The sequence below is a fragment of the Lolium rigidum genome, chromosome 5, assembly GCF_022539505.1.
Source record: "Lolium rigidum isolate FL_2022 chromosome 5, APGP_CSIRO_Lrig_0.1, whole genome shotgun sequence".
NCBI lineage: Eukaryota > Viridiplantae > Streptophyta > Magnoliopsida > Poales > Poaceae > Lolium > Lolium rigidum.
The window spans coordinates 210,306,143-210,328,485 of record NC_061512.1 but is presented as its reverse complement, the minus strand read 5'-3'; the positions used below and the strand labels follow the sequence as shown (position 1 = coordinate 210,328,485).

At 47.2% G+C, this 22,343-nt stretch overlaps 1 protein-coding gene across 1 annotated transcript; it reads left to right on the top strand.

The window, feature by feature from the left end:
- The first annotated feature begins 13,447 nt into the window (after positions 1–13,447).
- LOC124657022 lies at positions 13,448–14,401 on the top strand. The gene has a single exon (XM_047195652.1). The coding sequence runs from the start codon at positions 13,448–13,450 to the stop codon at positions 14,399–14,401; it is 954 nt and encodes a 317-aa protein (XP_047051608.1).
- The last annotated feature ends 7,942 nt before the right edge of the window (positions 14,402–22,343 follow it).

Sequence of the window (22,343 nt, the reverse complement as noted above, 5' to 3'; positions counted from 1 at the left end):
ACCTCTGACCTGGTCAAATTCCGGTGATAACAGATATCAACCGATGGGTTCAATCCATATGGTATGTCGGCTGCGGTATACAGTTATTGGCCAGTGTTTGTTATTCCCCTGAGCCTACCCCCTAGCGTCTGCACGAGATCAGAGTACATGTTTGTGTCGATGATAATTCCAGGACCGAAATACCCGGGTAAGAACATGAACGTGCACTACTGCAGAAAGGCTTATAGCCGCCACGTGTTTAGTGACGGGCAAAATTATGCCTGTCACTAGTATAAACACTAGTGACCGGCTCGTATAAGCCTGTCACTAGTAAAACATACTAGTGACAGGCGTATAAAGAAAGTTGTCACTAGATATTTTTTATGAGCACCGGTTGGAAGGACAAATTTGTTAGTGACAGGCATGTATAAATGTCTGTCACCGTACGCACATTGTTTCCTACCCGGCTAACCAAGCCGACCGACCAGCTATGCTGGCCCATGTCAGGTGTAAATGTGAGATGGTTTTTACTTAATCAAGCCTAATGGTTTGGTTTCCCGCGTCGGTTTCTTTGGTTTCGTTCTAACGGGCTGGCTCTGAGAAAAAAGTCAGTTTAGTTTAGTTGCGTCTAGTGGTTTCAGTTAAAACAGGATAAACATTTAGGAATAGTTCACAACTGACTAACACTACATCTACGGCAAGTTATAGGAAATGCTTACAGATTCGGGACCTGGCGGTACACACAATGTAGAAAACGAGAACGTGGTCCGATTTTTCAGGGAGGAAAAAAACTCGCACGCCACACCTAATAGATCGGGAGCGCAGCAGCCGAAATCAACCGCCCCCCACTTCTTCGCGACTCGTCGTCTCGACTCTTCTTGAATCTCCCCATCGGCGGCGACGGCCAGCTGCGCTCGCATCTACCAGATGGTTCTCAGAGGGGCGGTCCAGCATCCCGTTCCTCCACCTCACCGCGCGTTCGTTGATTTTCGCCGGCGCAAACGGCAGGCGGGGAGGTGGTTTATCTGTCATCGATTTGAGCCAGTGAGTATCTCAGTTCCTAATATCGCCCTCTGTCTGTTGGTACCGCTAGGTCGATGAACTTGCACCCTATATTGTTTTCATCCCCATCGCAGGTAGGGTTTCTAGATTTTGCTGCGGGCGATTTGGATGTTCTTTGTTCCAGTTTTGGCTGCGCTCCTCCGTATCGTGTCTAGGTAAACCCCTGCAGTAGTTTTTGAATCTGATTTTGTCCATCAATCTCAAACTCCACACCTAGTAGAGGGTGGATTTAGGGAAAACTTGGAAGAGCCCTCGGACTGGCTCACTCACGGAATCGCTAATGGATCCAGGCGTTTACCCTATTTATTCACTTCTCGGGTTTTGATCTATGTATAAAATATGAAAATGTCTCACGTGAATACATTCTTTTGACAGAGGTAGTTGTCTCTTCGCGGTACAAAGTGTTCCAAACCAGTAGGTTCCGATTTTTGTACCTTGCCAACGAGCATATATTACTGCAGCTAAATGCAGAATAGCTATTAATACTACGCTACCACCCATAGCTTAGTTCAAAGTACAGTCTTATTCGAACTTCATTTGGGACTGAATCATCTCAACATGCATCAAAACAAATAAAAAAAGTCTTGTATTAACTGAGGATAAATTAATTAGTACCAAACATCCACTACTTTATGAGAAAAGGGGAAACAGTTAGACCCAAAAAGGTGGAAATGTGCCACGGCAATCTTTCCATAGTGAACATGAACAAATCTCCTTCCAAATTGTGGACCGAATTAACAATAGCATTAGAAACCAGATCTAACAGACATTTCTTTTGCACGAACTGCCCAAACATCAAGTAACTGGATCGAACACAAAAAACATTTTTGCAAGAGCGAGATGAATTACAAGGACAACTAAAAAAATATATGCACGGACGTTTTGCTTGAACTCGTCGCTGGTGCAGCACGCATGTCGTGCACGATAGCTCTGCTGCCAGTGAGCTAGTGGCCGTTTAGACGTCTCCTCTTTGTCCGTATGTCTCTCACCCTACTTCGGTTTTTAGGAGCCAATAGCACTCTGTCCAAGCTCAGAGATGCAAACATGAAATATTTCATTTGCCACTGAACTACCTAACACCCCCATATTTTTCAACTTCTCTTGTTGGAGCTATTAATTTTTAAAATTTTAGATAAAGCATCATCTAGTTAATTGCAGCACATGGATGTTTTTTTTATCTCTCTCACTTTTTATTTCTGCTACTTTGTTTTCCTCAACACAGCCACCAGGTGGAGCTTGAGATCATGTGTTGTTTTCAAGATGTAAACAGTAGCAAGGGAATCTCAAGTTAATTCCTGGAATCTAGATTTCTCAAGCTTGGTGAGCAAAGCACACTGTTCGAATCTCCAGTCTTCCTCATTTTATTGTTCTAAATCTCTACTTCACATTGCAATGGACCCCGTTCCACTATTCTTTTGAATATATGCACACTTCAAGGGATGTCTTTGACAAGACATTACGTGTTTCATACTTCCATTGGCATATTTGATTGGAATAAGCTTGACCTACTTTGACATGTTTATCTGTACTGACTCCATGTAAAGACTGTTTCATATTTCCGTATGTGGTTTGATTGTAAAATTGATCTGCTAGATGTTAATTCTTCAAAGTACAAAACGTTTTATAACTTCAATCTTCGTGTGCTGACACCAAGAAGTGGATTAGTATTTTTTTTAGTAGCAACTAAAGCTATTTTTATGCCACTATTTAATATTTTATTTAGAATGTCTTTATTCTCCAATATGTTCGTATCTACCTGGTGCCATTACATTGCTCACAGTTATATACTCATTTCCTTGTTGTACCAGGTTAAGTACAAAACATTTTACAACTTCAATCTTTGTGTGCTGACACCAAGAAGTGGATTAGTATTTTTTTAGTAGCAACTAAAGCTAATTTTTGTGACACTATTTAATATTTTATTTAGAATGTCTTTATTCTCCAACATGTTCTCATCTACCTTGTGCCATTGCTCACAATTATATGCTCATTTTTTTGTTGTACCAGGTTAAGCGCGTCATCAATGTCCTGCGACATTCAGGTCCATACAAGGAAGATATAATTAAAGAATTTGCACCTGAACAAGATGATACTAGAGGTGTAGAATAGCGAAAGGAACTTGCACCTATACATATGACCATAATACATGTACTGTGGTGGTGTTGTTCTTTGCAGTTCAAACGGCTAACTGATCAAGAAACAATTATTCGTTTGTCTATAATAAATTGCAAGATATGGCAGTGTTTAATTGTGCAAGTATTATGTCATATTAGGTCCTGGGAATATATCATTGGTTCACTATCTGATGGTGCTACCATTTGGAATATTCGTGGGAGAAACATATTTAATTTTTTTATTGCTGAAAATTCGAACTAGTGACAGGCTAGGATAATAGGCTTGTCACTAAAAAACCCCACATGGGTGCAGCCTTTGATTGAAAGTAGTGACATGCATCTTTTTTGCCTGTCACTAGTATGCAGATACTAGTGACAGGCACTTTGCCTGTCACTAGTAACATCGTACCAGTGACTAGTCATTAGTGACAGGCGCTTTGCCTGTCACTAATGGCCTTTTTGAGCCTGTCACTGACAGCCTATTCTGCAGTAGTGGTGTATCTGGAACCACTGATTGATGACTTGCTTCTTGGCTGGGAAGATCGCGGGATCCGAACTTATGACGCGGCAAAGAAGGAACACTTCGATATGTATGTCTGGTACCACACGTCCTCGCATGACTTGCCGGCACGTGCTTTGTTCTCGCGGATGGTGTACACATGGGAAGTGGCCTTGTCCGGAGTGCGGGCAAGCCGTGACTTTCTTACGGCTAAACAAGGGTGGCAAGTATTCCTGCTTTGATGAAGCTCGACAGTTCCTTGAGCAGAGTCATGAATACAGGAGTGATGTTAAGAGTTTCAAAAAAGGCCGTGTTGTCCATGCACCGAAGCCAATTCCAAAGACCGGACAGGAAACCAAGGCCGAGTTAGACGCTCTCCAGCCTAACCCTGATGGGAATGGTTTCTTGGGATATGGGGAGACACACCAATGGACCCACAAGCCGTGCTTCTGGAAGCTTCCTTACTTTGAGTTTCTTGAGCTCCCGCATAATATTGATGTAATGCACACCGAGAAGAATATCAGTGAAGCCATTTGGAGCACCATAGTGGACACTGAGAAGACGAAGGATAACATAAAGGCTCGAATTGACCAAGAAAAGTTGTGCGATAGGCCAGAGTTGAACATGAAGCCACCTCAAGGTGCCAAAAAAACTTGGACTAAGCCACACGCTCCGTTCTGCCTCACAAAGGCCCAAAAAAGGGAGGTCTTCCAATGGATGAAGGACTCCTTGTTTTTCCCTGATGGGTTCGCAGCCAATTGGATGAGGGGTCTGAACATTGAAACGTTGCGAGTTCAAGGACTGAAGAGTCATGACTACCACGTGTGGCTTGAGCGGATAATGCCGGTGATGATTCGAGGCTATGTCCCTAAGAAGACTTGGCGAGTGCTAGCGAGGTTGAGTTATTTCTTCCGCCAGATTTGTGCTAGGGAGTTAGACACTAAAGTGATTGAGAAGCTGGTTGAACAGGCACCCATGTTGCTTTGCGATCTAGAGAAGATCTTTCCTCCAGCGTTCTTTAATCCGATGCAACATATGATCCTGCACCTCGCGAAGGAATGCTTAAACAGGGGGCGAATTGGGGCCGTTGGCAGTTTGGTCCCGAGAGAGAAACACAAAAGCTTCGTCAGATGACTGGCAATAAATGCAAGATCGAAGCATCCATAGCTGAGGCAGTCCTGAACGTGGAGGTGGCAAACTTCACCACTAAGCACTATGATCCCAACATTCCCACAAAGCACAACCCGGCCCTCCGTTACAATGCCGCCAACAATGAAGATGTACCCAAGCTTAGCATCTTCATAGGGCTTGGCGGCAAGTCAAGTGGCTCGAAGCTGTACACAACGAATTTACATGAGCGGGAGTTGATCCACTCATATTTCTTGAACACCATGGTGGAAGTGAAGCCGTACATCAAGTAAGTGCTAACCATTTAGTTATTCGCAAACATTCATCGTATGTTCGTGGCTAACTCTTCCTCCGTTCACTGTTATAGACAATTCACGACTAAATATTGGAGGTATACCCGAGAGGGATCCTACCTCGGAAGAATCCAAGGATATTTTCGATAAGGGCGGCGGTCACGGTTTCGGTAGCTGGTTCCGTGGTTTGGTACTATCCTATCCAAATTTTCTTGTACACTGTCGACATTTCTCGGTCATTTCTTGTTCTAAACTTATCATCCTAATCTTGTAGGCAAGAACTGACAAAGACATGAATCCCTTGCTACGAAAAATTGCTAGGGGCTTCAACCATTCCGTCGACTCGTTCAATTCTTATGACGTGAACGGGTATCGCTTCTAGACCCATCAATACACAACAAGCCGTCCAAACAAGAAGACAATAAATAGCGGGGTGGTATGTCAAGGTGATGATGGACTCCATTACTATGGAAGATTCGAGGGTATATACGAGCTGAATTACGGGTTTGACAAAGGGCTAAATCCCGTCGTATTCAAATGCCATTGGTTCGACCCACGTCGCGTGAGACGGGATCCTGAAATTGGATTGGTCGAAGTTGAAAGAAGCTCTGTTTATAAGGGAAATGACGTGTACATTTTGGCCACCCAAGCCTTCCAAGTATTCTATCTCCCGTACGCGTGCCGAAACCCGACCAAACGTCTACATGGATGGGATGTTGTGATGACGGTTCCTTCACGCATTAGGCCACCCCCGCCAAACAAGGACGATTACCGCCGCGTAGACCCCTCAACAAGGACTGTTGATATTTATCAAGAAGAAGGGCTCCCCGGTCATTTCACTATCGACTTGTCGGCCGTTGTTGATAACATGGTCGTAGACGATGAGCAAGAAGAAGATGCGGTTATGGAGGAAGACAATGAAGAATATGAAGGCGAGGATGTGTGTGCCGTAGAAGACCTAAGTTTGCTCGAGGCGTTCAAAGCAGGCATTGACCTAGATCCAAATGGACCACCTCCGGGTTTCATCGATGATTATTGGTTCGTCGAGCCTGATGATGATGAAACATGTGGTCCGATTACGGATGTCGACATGAGCTACTCGATCTATGTAGTTGTAATTGTGAGGCTATCCTATATATGTACTGAACTATGTGTTATTTGTAATAAACTATGATCTATGTACTGAACTATGTGCTATTTGTAATAAACTATGATCTATGTACTGAACTATGTGCTATTTGTAATAAACTATGATCTATCTACTAATATTCATCTACTTATATATTTGCATTATTGTTGATTTCACTAATATTCATCTGTTTACATTGCATACTAATAAACCACTCTTTTCATTGTGTTTGCGAGGTGATTGAAACATGCCGCCAAGAAAAAGGAAGGGAGGTTTCAAAAAGAAGATCAAGGCCGTGGGCGAGCTTGTGGGACTTTCGAGTGGTTCGTCGCGGACACGTCCTCCTAGCGCTCCTCCTAGCCCTCCACCACGGAGGAAGAATGCCCAGCCACGGCGACTTCGTACCCCTTCTCCTAGTCCTCCCCCAGCCGAGGATGATGACGAGGAGCACTGGGGTGGGGGGGACGAGGAGGACGGTGAGGAGCACGGTGGGCAGGACGAGGAGGACGGTGAGGAGCACGGTGGGCAGGACGAGGAGGATGGTGGGGAGGACGGTGGGGAGGACGGTGGGGAGGACCTCGAGGAGGATGAGGGGTTGGGGGGTTTGCCTCAGGAGCTAAACCCAGACCTAGCTTGGTATCCGCCCGAGGAGGAGGTGTACGTTGCAGCCGAGGAGAGGCTGGAACCACGGGACAAGAAGCCGTATAAGCGTGGGATTACGAAACTCCCCAAGCTAAAAACTTGGGCCTTCCGCGATGTTGTTGCCGTGCCCGCTGGAAAGAGGTACATGCTGATTTTGGCATTCCATTATTGAAATTTTTATCATTATACAAATTTTTATCACATGCATACTGATTTTGGCATTTCGTTGTGCAGCATGTTCAAGTATGGTGACCCGAGGAGGAAGCCGACACGTGAGTACTCGAACATCCTTGGAGGCCTAATTAAGAAGCATTTCCCTGGGATTGTCAATCTCCCTAGTGGTGGCCGCGATGTGGCTTGGACTTGGAAGCACTACAGCTACGCGGAAGATCCTAGCGCAAGTGCGCCAACATGCAAGAGCGGGTTGTCCGCCACTTCTGGGTACGTGACTTTTGGCTTCTTAGCATTCAAACACTTCTTGACTACCAATAGTTGCTCTAATTCCTCTTGTTTTACCTATGTGCATGGTTGCAGAAATACTTCACGAGGGCTGAGGGCGAGGAAATTGCGTGCGACGTTATCTTACACGAGTTGTGCAGGGTGAGGGTGACTGGCATGCACTACGAGGCACGTGTTCAGTGCGTCCGCGACTGGCATGCCGAGCGTAAAGTTTGGATGAGTAAGGCTGATTGTCGGGATACGCTCATGGCACCGTGGCAGTACCTGCAGGTATTAGCATCGATGTGTTATTTATTTCCGCATTTTCATGTAGTTTATGTTCTAATAATGGGTCTATCTTGTGTATGTAGAACCCTCCTCGGTACGTCGGGGAAGACAAGGCGTGCTTTCTTGCGATGGTCATATGGTGGACATCCCCCGAGTACGCCCGGAAGCACGAGGAGGGAAAGCAGAAGCGTTTAGAGATGGGAGGTGGATCACATGTCCTAGGCAGCAAGAACTTGGCCCTTACCTTGCAGCAAGAGGTGAGCAAATGGTTTCTTCATTCTTTCGTTTCATGTTATTGTTAGCCCCGCAAGGGTGTCCCTCTTCACTTACTTGCATGTACTCTTTTGCGGGAAGTGAAGACAGGCGTGACACCAAACTTATTTGGCCTTTTCCAAAAGTCCAAGACCGGGGAGGGAGCCGCATCCTGAAACGGGGTCCGTGTGGGTCAACGGGCTAGCGGAGGCCCAGTGTGGCGCGTACCGCTCGTCGTTCAAGGCCAAGCACGGCGAAGACGCCGACCCAACCACCGAAGACTTTGACGTTGAGGTTGCGGTGCTTGCGGGACAAGGCAAGAAGGGTGGCCGCCTATGGATTGCTGACGGGTTAGTCGACCCAAAGACCATTCCATCTCTACGCCAGATCCGTCGTGGGCGTACGAGCGAGCAGCCTCGGGTAGAGACCCGCCCACGGGCTTCGGACCTAGCTGTTGAGAAGTTACGGGTAAGTTCTTCGTCGATCCTCTACGCTTCATTACATGTTTTCCATTGCAATGTTACTGACATCGCGGCAACACAACGTAGGCGGAGATGGAAGAAAGGGAACGGAGGAACCAAGAGGAGAAGATGCGAGATGCAGCAGCAGCTTAGGGAGAGCATGCAGATGCAGCGGCAGATGTTGCGGCTGATGCAACAACAGCGACGAGATGTTCCGACGGATGTTCATGAACCGAGGCCGTGCTGACTTCCCCACGGGGAGTAGTGCTCCTAGCACGTCGTGTCCTCCTATGTTCCCCAACTGGGTAAGTGGTTAACTTAATATCTCCGTCTCAATCTTGTTTGTTGTCTAACCGAACTTTGGATATTGCAGATCCCCGCGCCTGATCCGGCCGTGATGGCGCTCCTCCAGCAAGCGCCAAGTCGAGCCCGGCGACACCTGGCTTGACCGTCAACAATACGGGCATCATCCGGAGCACTGCAGCAGTTTCTAGGTGAGTTCTCCTACACATCTAATTCTTCCATACCATGTCACTTGTGAATTTTAGCCATTCAACCATGTCAATTTTAGCCATTATGTTCAATTTTAGCTATTCCATGTTAATTTTACTCATTCCATGTCATTTTTAGCCATTATGTTGAATTTTAGCCATTTCATGTCAATTCTAGCGATTATGTTCAATTTTAGCCATTCCATGTCAATTCTAGTTCTTCCATGTCTTACATGTCAATTTTAGTCATTCCATGCCACTTATGCATCAATGAACTTGTAGGAGGACAAGGAGATGGAGGACAAGGAGGTGGAGAAGGACAAGGAGGTGGAGACGGAAATGGCGAAGGTTGATGTTGGTTGTATGAACTTTGTTGTGCTATTTGGATCATTCTATGTTGGAGACTTTGTTGTCGGAGACTTTGTTGTTGGACTATTGTATGGACTTTGTTGGACTATTATGTATGAACTTTGTTGTTGATGATGTGCAAATACTCTATATATTATGCTATATATGGATCTGGATATATATTTGTATTTGTGAATTGTATATGCAGGGATTAATGAGAAACAAAAAAAATCTGGAATTTTTTCAGCACCTTTGCCGTGCATATGCACACGGCAAAGACACATGCACACGGCAAAGAAGGCCTTTGCCGTGCACATACACACGGCAAAGGTTGCCCTGCTGTGCACTGCGCGGCTGTGGCAGTTCTGCTGTAGCATGTTTGCCGTGCGGGGTGGAGGGGAAGCGCACGGCAAAGAGGAGACTTTGCCGTGCGGGATGGGGGTGGAGCACACGGCAAAGCCGGCCGCACGGCAAAGACTGAAGGCGCACGGCAACGACATTCGCACGGCAACGCTGGCCCAGCGCACGGCAAAGCCAGTTCGCACGGCAAAGGCTTTGCCGTGCCATTTTCGCGCGGCGCACGGCAAAGACGGCTTTGCCGGGCGGTTCATTGCCGAGCAATCTTTGCCGTGCAAGCCCGCACGGCAAAGGCTTTGCCGAGCGTATTTTGGCCTTTGCCGTGCGTTCCTGCTGCACGGCAAAGCGCAGTTCTCCCGTAGTGTCCTCCTCAGAACAACTTCCATGTGAATCCATTTCTTGATACTTTCTGTTCAGCATCATGCTCACTTTTCCATGAATACAAGTTTTCTTTTAAATATTTGTGTTCTCATATACTAATGTTTCAGTATTGTTCTTCACTCTTTCATTCCTCATTTATTCAGTCTTCTTATTTCTTAATTGTTCTTTTCATTCGTCATTTTTTTTTCTGTCCTTGATTTATTTGGTGTGGCGGTAAGTCTGCCTACATTTTTGAAACCTTTTTTGGTAGCTGGTTCGAAGCCCGGAAAAAGGAGGAGGGGCCCTTTTCAACTTTTTGTTTTTTTCCATTTCATTTCTCTTTATCTCCATACTTTCAGTTTTATGTCCTCAGCAGTTCCTAAGCATTATTTCTCAGTATCACTTTTACATGTAGAGTAGTAATATAACAAGAGTAGGTTGTGTCAAGTTCTCCCTGTAGAAGTGCCATGTATGAAAAGTTATCCTGCAAATATAATCATTATTTGAGTTTTGTAAAGCAGAAAAACATAATCATTAATATCATAGCTGCGCAACGAAAACATTTCAATAAGTATCTAATTTAATTATGAAAAATAGTACCGATCTGTGAGTTATCATTTTATCACAGAGGATACCAAAATTAATTACTCAAGTTCTAGAACTCCCAGAAGCCAGACTTGATCACTACATTCCGTGCTTCCATGGGAGGACAAGGTTCTGTTGCTCAACTGTACTGTCAAAATAGTATTCAATGCTCTGTTGCTCAACAATATTTGAGTTCTGGGCTCATATAAGTTAAGTTTTCATGTTGTTATTCAACGAAATAAGAATTTATCGCTACTGTGAATTTGTAAGACAATATGATTGTGAGTTTTTAATCATGAGATATGGTTTTGTACAAGTTTATGTGGTTTTCTTTTCTCCTGGCATACAGTTTTCCAGAGAGTGATTTTCCATTGTTACCGGGTGGAAACATGCCCCTCTATTTTGGGACTAATTTGTTGGATGATTAAAGGATTCAAAAGGTAGTTTTGTTTTGAAATCATGTAAGAATCATCAAATGAGTGCTAGGTTGAGTCAGCCGGGTATGAGCTAAATCTCTTTTTTTATGCTACAGATCAAAACAAGCGTAGGAGCGTACCTGGGGATCATCAGTTTCAGGTATGTCATACTGCATAACTTGCTTGCCCTTCCTTTTTTCTCCTTCCATATCATATCTGAATTCTCTCTTGGTTCTCTCTCATCTTTTTTGGAGCTCCTTCGATATCCACCGCCAGCTGAACCAAAAAAAAACTCCACCGCCAGGCAAGGAGCAGCGTCGAAGCAAGTGGAGTTTGTGTGTGGCGAATGATGTGCGGATGCCTTTTCTTGCTGCAGAAGATGATCGCTTTGCTGGGCTTTTTTCCCTCTAGGCGTCATTGTAGTGGGCTTCTTGTACTTGTAAGTTTTAGTGGCCTGTCGGGCTCAAATACTCGTAGGACAGCGAACGAGTCGGGCTGAGGCTAGAGAAGGAACTAAGTATACGAAAATATGTCTGTTGGACCGGACTGAAAACAGACAGATTTCTCATTCGTACTGATTGCTTTGAGTCTAACAGCTGTCAACTTCCTATTGGTTTTTAAAATCTGTCTGTTTCCAAATTGCAAAACAGACATCTGTTGTATAGTCACTCCCTGCCATTTATATGCATAAGCGAGACAGCGTGGAATGCATTAACTCTCTGATATCCCAAGGCTATTCCATAAAATCTAGGCGATTTCATGCCCAATCAATAGGTTCTTCCTCCTCAGAACAACTTCCATGCCCAGAACAACCGTACATGGACGTATGAGTCCAAGTTCAATGCATGAAAAGGTTGTGCGAAGTGCAATTTTTTGTATGTAGGAAGCATATCAATGTTACATCCGTAGCTTTGTAATTTTGGACAATGCTATGATTTTAGTAGCTTTGGGAGAAATTAATTTGATAGTACGAATGCTCCCATTTAAAAAATGAATTTCACGTTCTTTCTGAAAAAAGGAAAAATTAGAAAAGTATTATTTCTTTCGAAATGGAAGTATCGCCCCAGCCTCTGCATACAAAGGATGCATATAGATTTTCTTTATTAAATTATTCACAAAGCCTTACAAGGGAGATATAAAGATCAACTCGAAGCCACCTTTTCAGTGACAACTCGCTATACCTACAAGAGCGATGAAGGGGGTGACCACGAACATGGCCATTACCCTGACAATACACCAACGCACATCATCTAAAACTGAATGCCTTCCCAAGCCGCCCATTGGCGGGTGAGAAGCAGAACCAGTCAAGCGGATCCTGAGCGCATGCCATTACACATGCCACAGAAATCGCTACCGCCGTCTTCCTCGCACCCATCTTCAAGAGGGATCACCGCATTTACCTTGCCAGACCTGCCGTTGATGTCACCATGACGCAAGACAGATCCACCATTCTGCACGCGTCCAGCAGTCCGCGCCCGTCTTCGATACCCTGCAGCTTCACGCCACCGAGAATCATCGACGTCAACGTGGTACATGAACACCACTCCACCAAGATCCACCTCCATCCAGCCGCTGCTCCAAAAATGATGTCCCAAGAGGTAGAACAACGCAGAAAGCGCCGTCATCATCCAATCTGGGAGACCCGGATCTAGGGTTTCCCCGGAGCAGCACGAGTGAGTCCTATTGACCGCTCCTTTCTCCATACGCGTGGAAAAGCATGAAAAAAAGGCTAGAATGGTACGATCACCCTGTCACCCTAAATGAAAGGCGTGATCTCGTAGTTCTTGTCTATAAAGATGCGTTGTTAGGTGCTCCATTTTTCCATTGACAATGAATCTCAACCTGTGTTCGAGAGATAACTCTCCCTACACTCATAAGCACACATGTGATGGTAGTACAATCCATGGTCTTGAAAGTGAAGCGGCATTGTATTTATCCAAGCACATCTCTTTGTTGAAGAAGCATACAAGTGATGCGTTCGAAGCTTTGTAATTTTATGCCTCCTTTTACGGAGGAAGCAAAAAAGGGTTAGGAAGCATCCTGCGGCCATGGCAGGTAGAGGCAGCGGCAGTCAACCGCGATCTCGGTGGAGAAGGCGGCGTCCCATGTACTTGTTTAATGTGTATATGGGAGTTTAAGCAATCCTTGGGGCCATGCATTAAGAACTCAATTAATTATTTCCTATTTTGTATGGATTCTTTTTCATGCATGTCGTGTGGGAGTTGATCGGTGGAGGGGTAATTGAAAAAAGCCAAACTACAACCTTATATTGTGAAACAAATACCAAAAATCTATAGGCACTATAGAAAGGAACGGAGGGACTATATCGTTATTCCTTTCGAGCAAAAAATAAATAAAAAATATTCAACTATTTCCTAAATGATATTCCAACCATTCTATTTGACAAAATAGCGGAGGCGCTTGCCGCATGAGCAGGAGTTCAGGACACACCGAAACACTTGTACTGACTTACAAGCAACACCTTGGCAGATTTATCACTTACTCTACTCAACAGGACGAGCTCCCTTTTATACCTAACCAATGTCGCGACTCGCGAGCGCCCACAACAACAACACTAGTCGCTCCATCGATCAATTCAGTAGCAATGGGCGGCACGCCGCGCAGCAGCATCGGCCACATCCTGCCCGGCGCCGGCTTCTTCGCCGTCGGCCTGTGGCACCTTTTCAGCCACGTCAGGCTCTTCTCCCTGCACCCGGACTCGTACGTGGCGCCGGTCTGGTTCCCCGTCACGGGCGCCCGCTACCTGGAGCCCGCCCTCGTCATCGCCGGCAGCGCCGTGGAGCTCGTCATGGAGATGTTCGTGGACCACTCCACCTTCCTGCCGTTCGAAGCCGACGGCTCCATCCCGTCCGACCGCCTCCACAACCACGAGCACGCCATCATCTGCCTCGCGCTCATCGTCTACGCCGGCGCCGCCGTCCACCTCGACCGCGCCCGCGCCCCGGGCCGCCGCGCGCTTTGCCTCCTCCTCGTGTCCGTCGTCTTCGCGCAGGAGCTACTCGTCTTCCACTTCCACTCCACGACGCACGCCGGCGTCGAGGGCCAGTTCCACTGGATCCTCCAGGTGGTCGTTGCCGCGTGCCTCGGCACCACGCTCCTCGGCATCGGCTTCCCGCGGAGCTTCGCCGTGAGCCTGGCCCGGTCGGCCTGCATCATGTTCCACGGGGTGTGGTTGGCCGTCATCGGCGCCATGGTGTGGGTGCCCAGCATGGCGCCCAAGGGGTGCTCCCTGGTGCGGGAGGACGGCCGCGACACCGTGCGCTGCCGCGACAAGGCCAGCCTCCACCGCGCGAGGGCGCTCGTGAACCTGCAGTTCGGGTGGTACCTCTCCTTCATGACGATCTTCGTCCTCGCGATCTACCTGTACGTCTGCAACAAATACCCCGCCGAACAAGCGTACGCGCGGCTCGTCCACAAAGCCGCCGGCGACGAGGAGGAACAAGATCACCTGGAGCTGGAGGCGCACAAGTGCAGCGTGCATGACATCGGCGGGGACATGCATGTGCGCGGCTTATTGCCATTGGAGATTGAGGTGTAATGTGTCAAAACTGGAACATAATATACCTGCAGTTGTATTGTACAGTGTTTGTTAGAAACTGTGAATATCAATGGATCGATCGGAATTCGGATCTCGTGCCTACCTTTAATTTCCCGCGCTTTTTTGCTGGCATTGAAGACAAAACATGTTTACCAAAAGGCAACCCTCCGATGGGAATGAAACCATTGGGGTCGGTCTCAGTTTATCTCCACTAATCTCCATCTCCATCTCCACTCTCCACTAATATAAAAAGAGAGAGAGGGTGGTGATCCAAACGATCTCAGCCATACATCATCCATCCAACGCTAGAAACAAGGGCGGACACTCCCTGGCGGACTGGAACCTCCCGCGATCAGAAATCCAACCAACGCTCGAACCACGCTCGCGTACTCGAACCTCTGGCGCTAAAGAAAAAAAGGTTTCGCCAAGAAAATTGAACGGAACCGCACCAGACGTGCGCCGGCGAGCGACGCATCCGTTGCCGTCACCACCGGCCTGTCGCCGCCGCGCTTCCTCATGCCAGCCGCACCGATTCCGTTGCACGCTTTTGCCAACACTGACCACTGCCACTGCACCGCCGGCTGCCGTCATCCAGTCGTCGCGCTTCTCTCGCGCACGGCCGCTTGATCGTCACCGTGGGGCGCCGACCACCTCGATTGCAGCGACGTCCGCCGAGATCTCTGCACCGCGGGGTGCCGGCCGCCGCCACTGCACCGCCGGCTGCTGTCATCCAGTCGTCGCGCTTCTGTCGCTCACGGCCGCCTGATCGTCACCGTGCAGCGCCGACCACCTCCATTGCAGCGATGTCCGCCGAGATCTCTGCGCCACGGGGTGCCGGCCACCGCCACTGCACCATCGTCCGCCTTCCATCGTCGTCCAAACGTCCGGCCATCCGTCCACAGATCGACGACAGGTGCCTAAGGCGGAGCCAAGGCTGCATCACTGCAGCTTCTTTTGAAATTTGAAGCCTGCAAAATCACAGGTTTGTTAGAATTGCACGACGCTGCCATTTATTTTGGAATAGATAGTTGCTATAGAGCGCAGATAATATTTTCATGTAAACATAGACATGTAGATTTTCAACAAAGTGATAAGTGTCTACCAAATATGAATCATACTCGAATTAATATATAAGATGATTATTGCAGATAAAATCCATGCCCCTGTACTTGCCAATACAAGGTATATAGCTATATTTGATGTTTGGCTCTGAAAACCTGTTCGTCTGATATGCAATATTTAAACAGCTGTAATGAAAATGTATAAGAACTTACAATGCACTTGGACGTAGTTCATAACTGAATAAGAACTGATACTGCGCTTGGACTTAATTACCGCACCTGGAATTCTGTCCAAGCACCATTTCATTTGCAGCTGCTACGCACTCTCTTCGAAGAAAGAAGCTCCAGGTGCAGGGAGCCATTAAGCACCAAGTTAAATGACTCAATGTCAAGAATAAAAACGTACTGCAATTGCAAAAACTGAATAGAGTTAATATCAAATCAATTCTGACACAATGATGACATCTATTTTCTTATGTATCATGTATTATCGTATTAGTGGTAATTCTAGGTTTTCCATGGTCAATATTTTCTGAGTATAATTTAAACCAGAGCCGTAATTGTTGAAGTAATTGTTACTTACTTTTCATACAGAGGAAGCACAGATCATAATGTCATCTTCTAGCCACCATCCTTTTCAGGACATAACTAACATGAAAGTACAAGGTAGATAACATGAATCTATATTATGTCATTTATACAACAACATTGTGAACCATTCCACAGCCGCAGATCCTAATGAAGCCAAAAAGCAAAGGGATAGAGAGAGGTATGCAAAAAATAAAGATGAGATTTCAAATCGCCGGCGCGAAGCACGGGAGTTAAAAAAAAGCCAACAGACCCAGAGATTGCTGAAAACACCTTATGTCATTCTCAAACTACTGGGCAGCTCGATGTCACCCAACAGCAGTACAGAGCACCTGCAGGAGGTAATGTGTTCTAATATGTTTCTATATTGCAAAATTATATACGGAATTCTGATATTTTATTCGAGAATGTAACTGTAGGTAAGGATCCAATTGTTCAGCAAAGCAAGCCATCTATGATGACCACTATATCTGATTCATCACAATTATTAGGTGCAAAATCTTTGTTAAGTGTGGACAATGAGTCCAAACGTATGTAACACCAACCTAAAACATCATATATATATAAAGATCTGTTTGAGGCTCTGGTGATTTTTGTCCTAAAGAGGTAGTATATGCAGACCCTAAAGAGCTCAAAAGGCAGAGGGATAGGGAACGGTATGCAAAAAGTAAAGATGACATTTTAAATAAAGATGACATTTTGAAGTGCCGCCGCCAATCCCGAGAGCTCAAAAACCAATCAACAGTCCGTATGACTGACGAAAACATGGACCCTGCAGGTCTTGTCTTCTAAACTGACAGCATTAGTATTCCGTGTTTTCGTAATACAGATTATGGTAGGTTGATGAACTAGGTGTTGCAAAATGTTCATAGGTATGGCTACAGTTGTACAGCAAATATATGCATCCCAGAAGTTCTTCACAATTACATGAGTCCGGAGCTTTGCATATTATCAAGGCTGCAACTCGGAGTGATGTTAATTCTGGGCAAATGTCTAAAGCTTCTACGGAATTTTTAGGGAGCTCACAGCATACTCCACTAAGCAACATAACCAACTACCATATAAATGGTACATAACCAGCATTAAATTTAAATACTTTAATGCATAATTTTTTTACATCACATCACAACCTAATTGTTTTCACGTTGTATACTACTTTAGCTGTTACGCGGATCTGGTCTGCATACTCCCAGATGTCCAACAATCTTCACATGCCATGCAACGAGTCAGCTATGTTAGACGACGATAGCAGTGATTGGCTACACAAAAATGATGCATACATGCGGAAAGTGTCTACATCTTCCGGGTTGCATAACGAAGAGTTCGTATTCTGAGAAGAAACGAGATCGTGATTGTTCTGAAGAGACACGACAACGCCATAGGGAACGGTACTCATTAATGCCAGATGGACAGAGACATGCACGGTTGCAGAAGAACCGTGAGTATAAAATATCCACTCGGGAAACTAGGTTAGTATCTAGCCAGGATGACATTGTAGCGGCCACAATCTCCTTGCCATGTACACCTATCATACAGGCACAACCCTCAGCAAATCGGCGAACTGGTATTGTTGGCCCCCTTGTACATACTTTATGACCTGATGTTGGCATGCTAATTATGATATTTCCTGACATTTTGTTGCATCTTCCAGGTGAACCTGACACAAACATCAATGAGGACGCCGATCCTTCAGGGATTTTTGAGCCAACTGAACAAGATGATGTTTTCGCAGGTAAAATTGCAGGCTTTGTTTACACATAAAAATGTTTTACCTGTTTAAAAACGATTCTCTCACAGATAACTTGGAAACCATGCAAGAGGAGGAAGAAACAATGCAAGATGATGACGAGGAGTGCAGGATTTTTAGTGGTCTAGGTAAATTACGCCAGAGAATAAATTTATTGCCTCTGAAATTCTAATATAATATTGTAGCACATATATTTTACTCCTAATTATATCTGTGTGCAGGGGATGTGTTCGATTCTTACAGAGTGGCAACTGATGTTCCTCAAAGTAAACAGAATGATGATCATTATGACTTCGTGTACCACAATCTACCAAAGAAGCATCATGTTTTGAAGCCAGTCAATGACTGCATATATTGTGGAGCAATGAGACACCAATATGAGGGCCCCGCGTTCGGTTGCCGAAAAGGAAAATTCGAGATAGCTACCCCTGAAGTTCCTCAAGAGTTGCGCCGGTTGTTTACAAGTCAGGTTGATGTTGATGCAAAATATTTCAGAAAACACATACGATATTTCAACACCCACTTCTCCTTCACAAGGCTTGGAGTCACCCTTGATAAGACAGTCAGCACTGCGGCGAGAACCGGTGTGTATACATTTGTAGCACAAGGAGCAATGTATTATAAGATGGACGATCTGGTGCCTGGTGGTCAAGGACCTAGACATCTCCAACTCTACTTCTATGATACGAATGAAACCTTGGAACATAGAGTGAAGCGCTCTCCAGACCTTGATATCAATATCATACAGAAGATTCTAGAGATACTAGAGGACAACCCATATGTGCAGACCTTTAAGAGCATTGGATCCGTTCCGAACCTAGAAGAATATAGGATATCCCTTAACACAGATATAAGACTGGACCAGCGAATGTACAATGCCCCCACAGCTTCCCAGGTTGCAGCGATGTGGGTTGAAGGGAGTGACCCACAGAACACTTTTGGTTACTTTTATTTTATTATTTTTCTTCTGCCTTCACTTTTATTCCCTGAAAATCAGAGCAACAAAATACCCAAATTAGTGAAATTCACATACATACAATCAGCCAAATGTGCAAAAGTAACCAGAGCATCATAGATGAGAGCCAGCGGACCTTTAAAAGGCTCGGACGCCATCTCGCCTTCAATGTCATGCCACTACGACGCCACCCACCAGTGCACGCGCGCGGAAGCCGAGGCACGTCATTAACGCGGCCCTGAAAAGCTGCAGCGCGCCGCCGTAAGTCACGATGTGCTGAAGACGAAGCATTTGTGCCACTGCCAGGTGGGGACGAAGCATTTGTGCCGCTACCAGGAAGGCCCGTGCGAGAAGTGTGCGGACGACCGTTGCGTCAACGCAGACGCAAACGTGCCGCATATTTAGGCCGCGTTTGCATCTCGGTGGACGGGTCGGACACTATGGGTCGGGCCGCTGGAACGGGGTACAGACGTATTTTCGGTCTGCGCGGTCGCAAACAGATGCTGCGTCGCTCCATTGGAGATGCCCTTAGGCCATCTCCAACAGCCCGATGCAAACGGGCGCGACCGCGCGGCTGTTTGCTTCCGTTTGGGTGGGCGCGCGAACGCGCGGACAGTCGCCGACGTCCACCCAACATTTTGGATCGCGCGGTGCACGCAACGCAGCGGCCACCCATTTTTCCAACGAGTCCAATATATGGTCTATTTCTTTGGGAAATAGTCCATTTGGCCACACAAATTTATAAATAACATCTAAAAACATAGAATAATATCAAATAAAATGTAGCATGACTACGAAACGAAATGTGTCATAGTTTGAACAAGAAACAAATATAAAAATTACAAATTGAGATTGTCAACTCAATTGGTGCGGTCTAGGATCTCCTTCTGCCTCTTCTCGAACCAATTTCTCTTCACCTCGTTCATGGCGGTCAAGTCGGTGGTCATGATCAAGTGGTCCTCGGCTTGGCGTTTTAGCTCAACTTCTCTCTCTCTCTCTCCTGCTCCACCTCTTTGATCCTTGCCACTACAATGAGTTCCAGTTCTTTCTCTTTAAGCTCCACTTCCCTAGGTTTGTCTTGGCATTAGCCTCTTCAATCTCAAGCTTTCTCTTTTGGACATCGTAGTAGTTCTTCATGTCCTTTTCCTTCTCCCAGCGCATCCTCTCATCCCTGTTGTCTGTGGACACCTCTTTTTGAGCATACAAGTCCTTCAAGGTGCCTACCAAATGCATGGCTGAAGCATCACACTTGGTGTCGGCCTTGGTTGCCTTGTGGCCTCATGGACGACTTGCATGAGAAGCAGAGCTTCCGCAAGGCTGGTCACCATCAAGGTCAATGACCGTGGCATCTTTGGCAGTCTTGCTGCCAATCAAGCTCGCCATGTATGACTCGTATCCCTCGTTGAACTTGGGGGTGCCCTGGAGTTCCTTCCAACAATGAGAGAAGGCAAAGGCCTTTCCGTCATTCAACGTTTTGAAGTAATCCAAAGCTTGCCACACCTAGACCAAAGCGAGACAACAATGACAAAGCGTATGTGCAAATAATAAAAGAAGCAGTTGAGGTTGAGAACTATACCAAGTCCTTCATGCTGATGCCGCTAACGGGAACCCGCTTCACGTGATCATAAGCCGGATGGAACTTGTTGCATTCTGCTTTAATTGTTCCCCACCTCTTTTGGAGGGAGCAGTTGTTGCGGTCGCTGTCAAATTGCTCATCCCCATATCAGCGATGCTCATGGAAGTAGTTATGGATCCGGCGCCAGAATGCGCACCCCTTCTGCTCGGTACCTGTCATTGGATCTTGCCCAATGGCCAACCACCCCTCGACGAGCATTTTGTCCTCCAGCTCCGGGTAGTTGCTGGTTCTTTTGCTAACCCGGTGACCTCAACCTTGTCCAGCTGCGGCTTGTGTGAGCTCATCAACGAACAACGGCTCATCGTCGATGTTCGTGGTGCCGGCATGACCAATGTTGTCCTCCTCTAAGTCAATGGGAGATGGCAGGGGAGCCTGGTGGGTCAACGGAGGTTGCATGGTGGTCAGCATCGTCGGCGCGTAAGACGAAGGGGCCTGCATCGTGGCCGCTGCCTGCATAGATGGCGGCGCGCACTCACCCGACAAATCGTCGAACAAGGTGCGGGCATCGGCCATCGCTCCTGTGGGAAGCTAGCTGCTTGGGGGCCTTGGAGTGCGCCGTCGACGCACGGTTGAGGTCAATGGACGAAGGCGACGGCCCCGTCATGGACTCGCCCACCTCCGGTGACCCATCTCGTGGCGGGTACAAGAACCGCCCCGCTGGCACCATCATTTTGTGCGTGTCAGGCGGGTACCCAAACGAGGCAGTCAGCGGGGCTGTTGACCGGGGAGGCCGGGTCACGGACGAGCCGGAGCTTCCCACCGAGGCTGTGCAGGCGCCCGTCGCGGCCAGCTGCTCTAGCGCGGTGTGGTCGTAAAAGAGCGAGGCATGCTCTTGCATGCCCTTCGCCTTCATTTGCAGGAGTTCGAGCTGCTCGGCCGCCCTCTGCCGCTCCTCCAAGGCAGCGGCCTCCCTCTTCCGTTGTTCGAGCGCCCTGCACAGATAGGCCCGCTTCTTGCTCTCGATCGCCCTATGCTCCGCGGTGAGTTCGGGCTTCGCCTTCTTTGTCGCCGCCGCGGGCTGCACGACCACCGAAACATCCGAGGCCTCCTCCACGACAGGAACAACAACGGCCGTGAGCTCGGCCTCATCTCCAATGGTGGCGGCGGCAGCAAATTCATCGACCATCCTCTAGGTTTGTTTTGGAAATGGAGTGGGTGTGTTTTGGGAGGCAGACATGCGGACCAGGAGAGGCCCTCGATGTCCACGAGCACGCAAACAAGACCCAGATTTAAACCGGCTTTAGATTGTTCCGGATGCCGCGATCATCAGTTTTTAGGATGCGTCCACCCGTGGGCCTTGTTTTTTATCCGATTCGGATGGATCGCCCGATTATACCTCAACTTCCAACTGCCAGCGGCTATACACTACATCTCGTGGAAATTTTGACAAAAGAGACCACCTGCCCCAATTCATTGACAAAAAGGACCACCTCTGAGGCAAATTGACAAAAAGGACCACGTCGTGCGTGGCGGCAGGCCCCCCAGCCGACACGTGGTGCTTGCCGCCGGGCTGTGTGGCGGCAGGGCCCCGCCGTCGAAGGATGTGGCGGCACGTTAGCCTGGAAGCGTCGCCGTCCGTCGCCGTTACCCGTGGTGGGCCATGCCGCCGGCGCCCGGGGCTGCAGGGCGACGTGGCACTTGCCGCCACACACGGTGGAGGCAGGCCTCGAGCGGGAAATGGCCGACCGCGCGTGCAGGCTGACACTCACCGGCATTGATTTTGATTGCTCTGATTTGGAAGCGACGAGACGTAAAGCTGTCGGAGATTCCCGGTCGATACAGCAAATTAACCACCGAAAGCAGCCTATTTGCGTAGGAGTTCTGTGTTGATACAACAATTAGACATTCTGCACTAATTTTTTGGTACTGCTCACACTGATTGAAGGCTATATAAGTCGGCTTCCCCGCATAAAAATCGAAACAGCAGGATCAAGTTTGCCTTCTCCGCGTCTCTG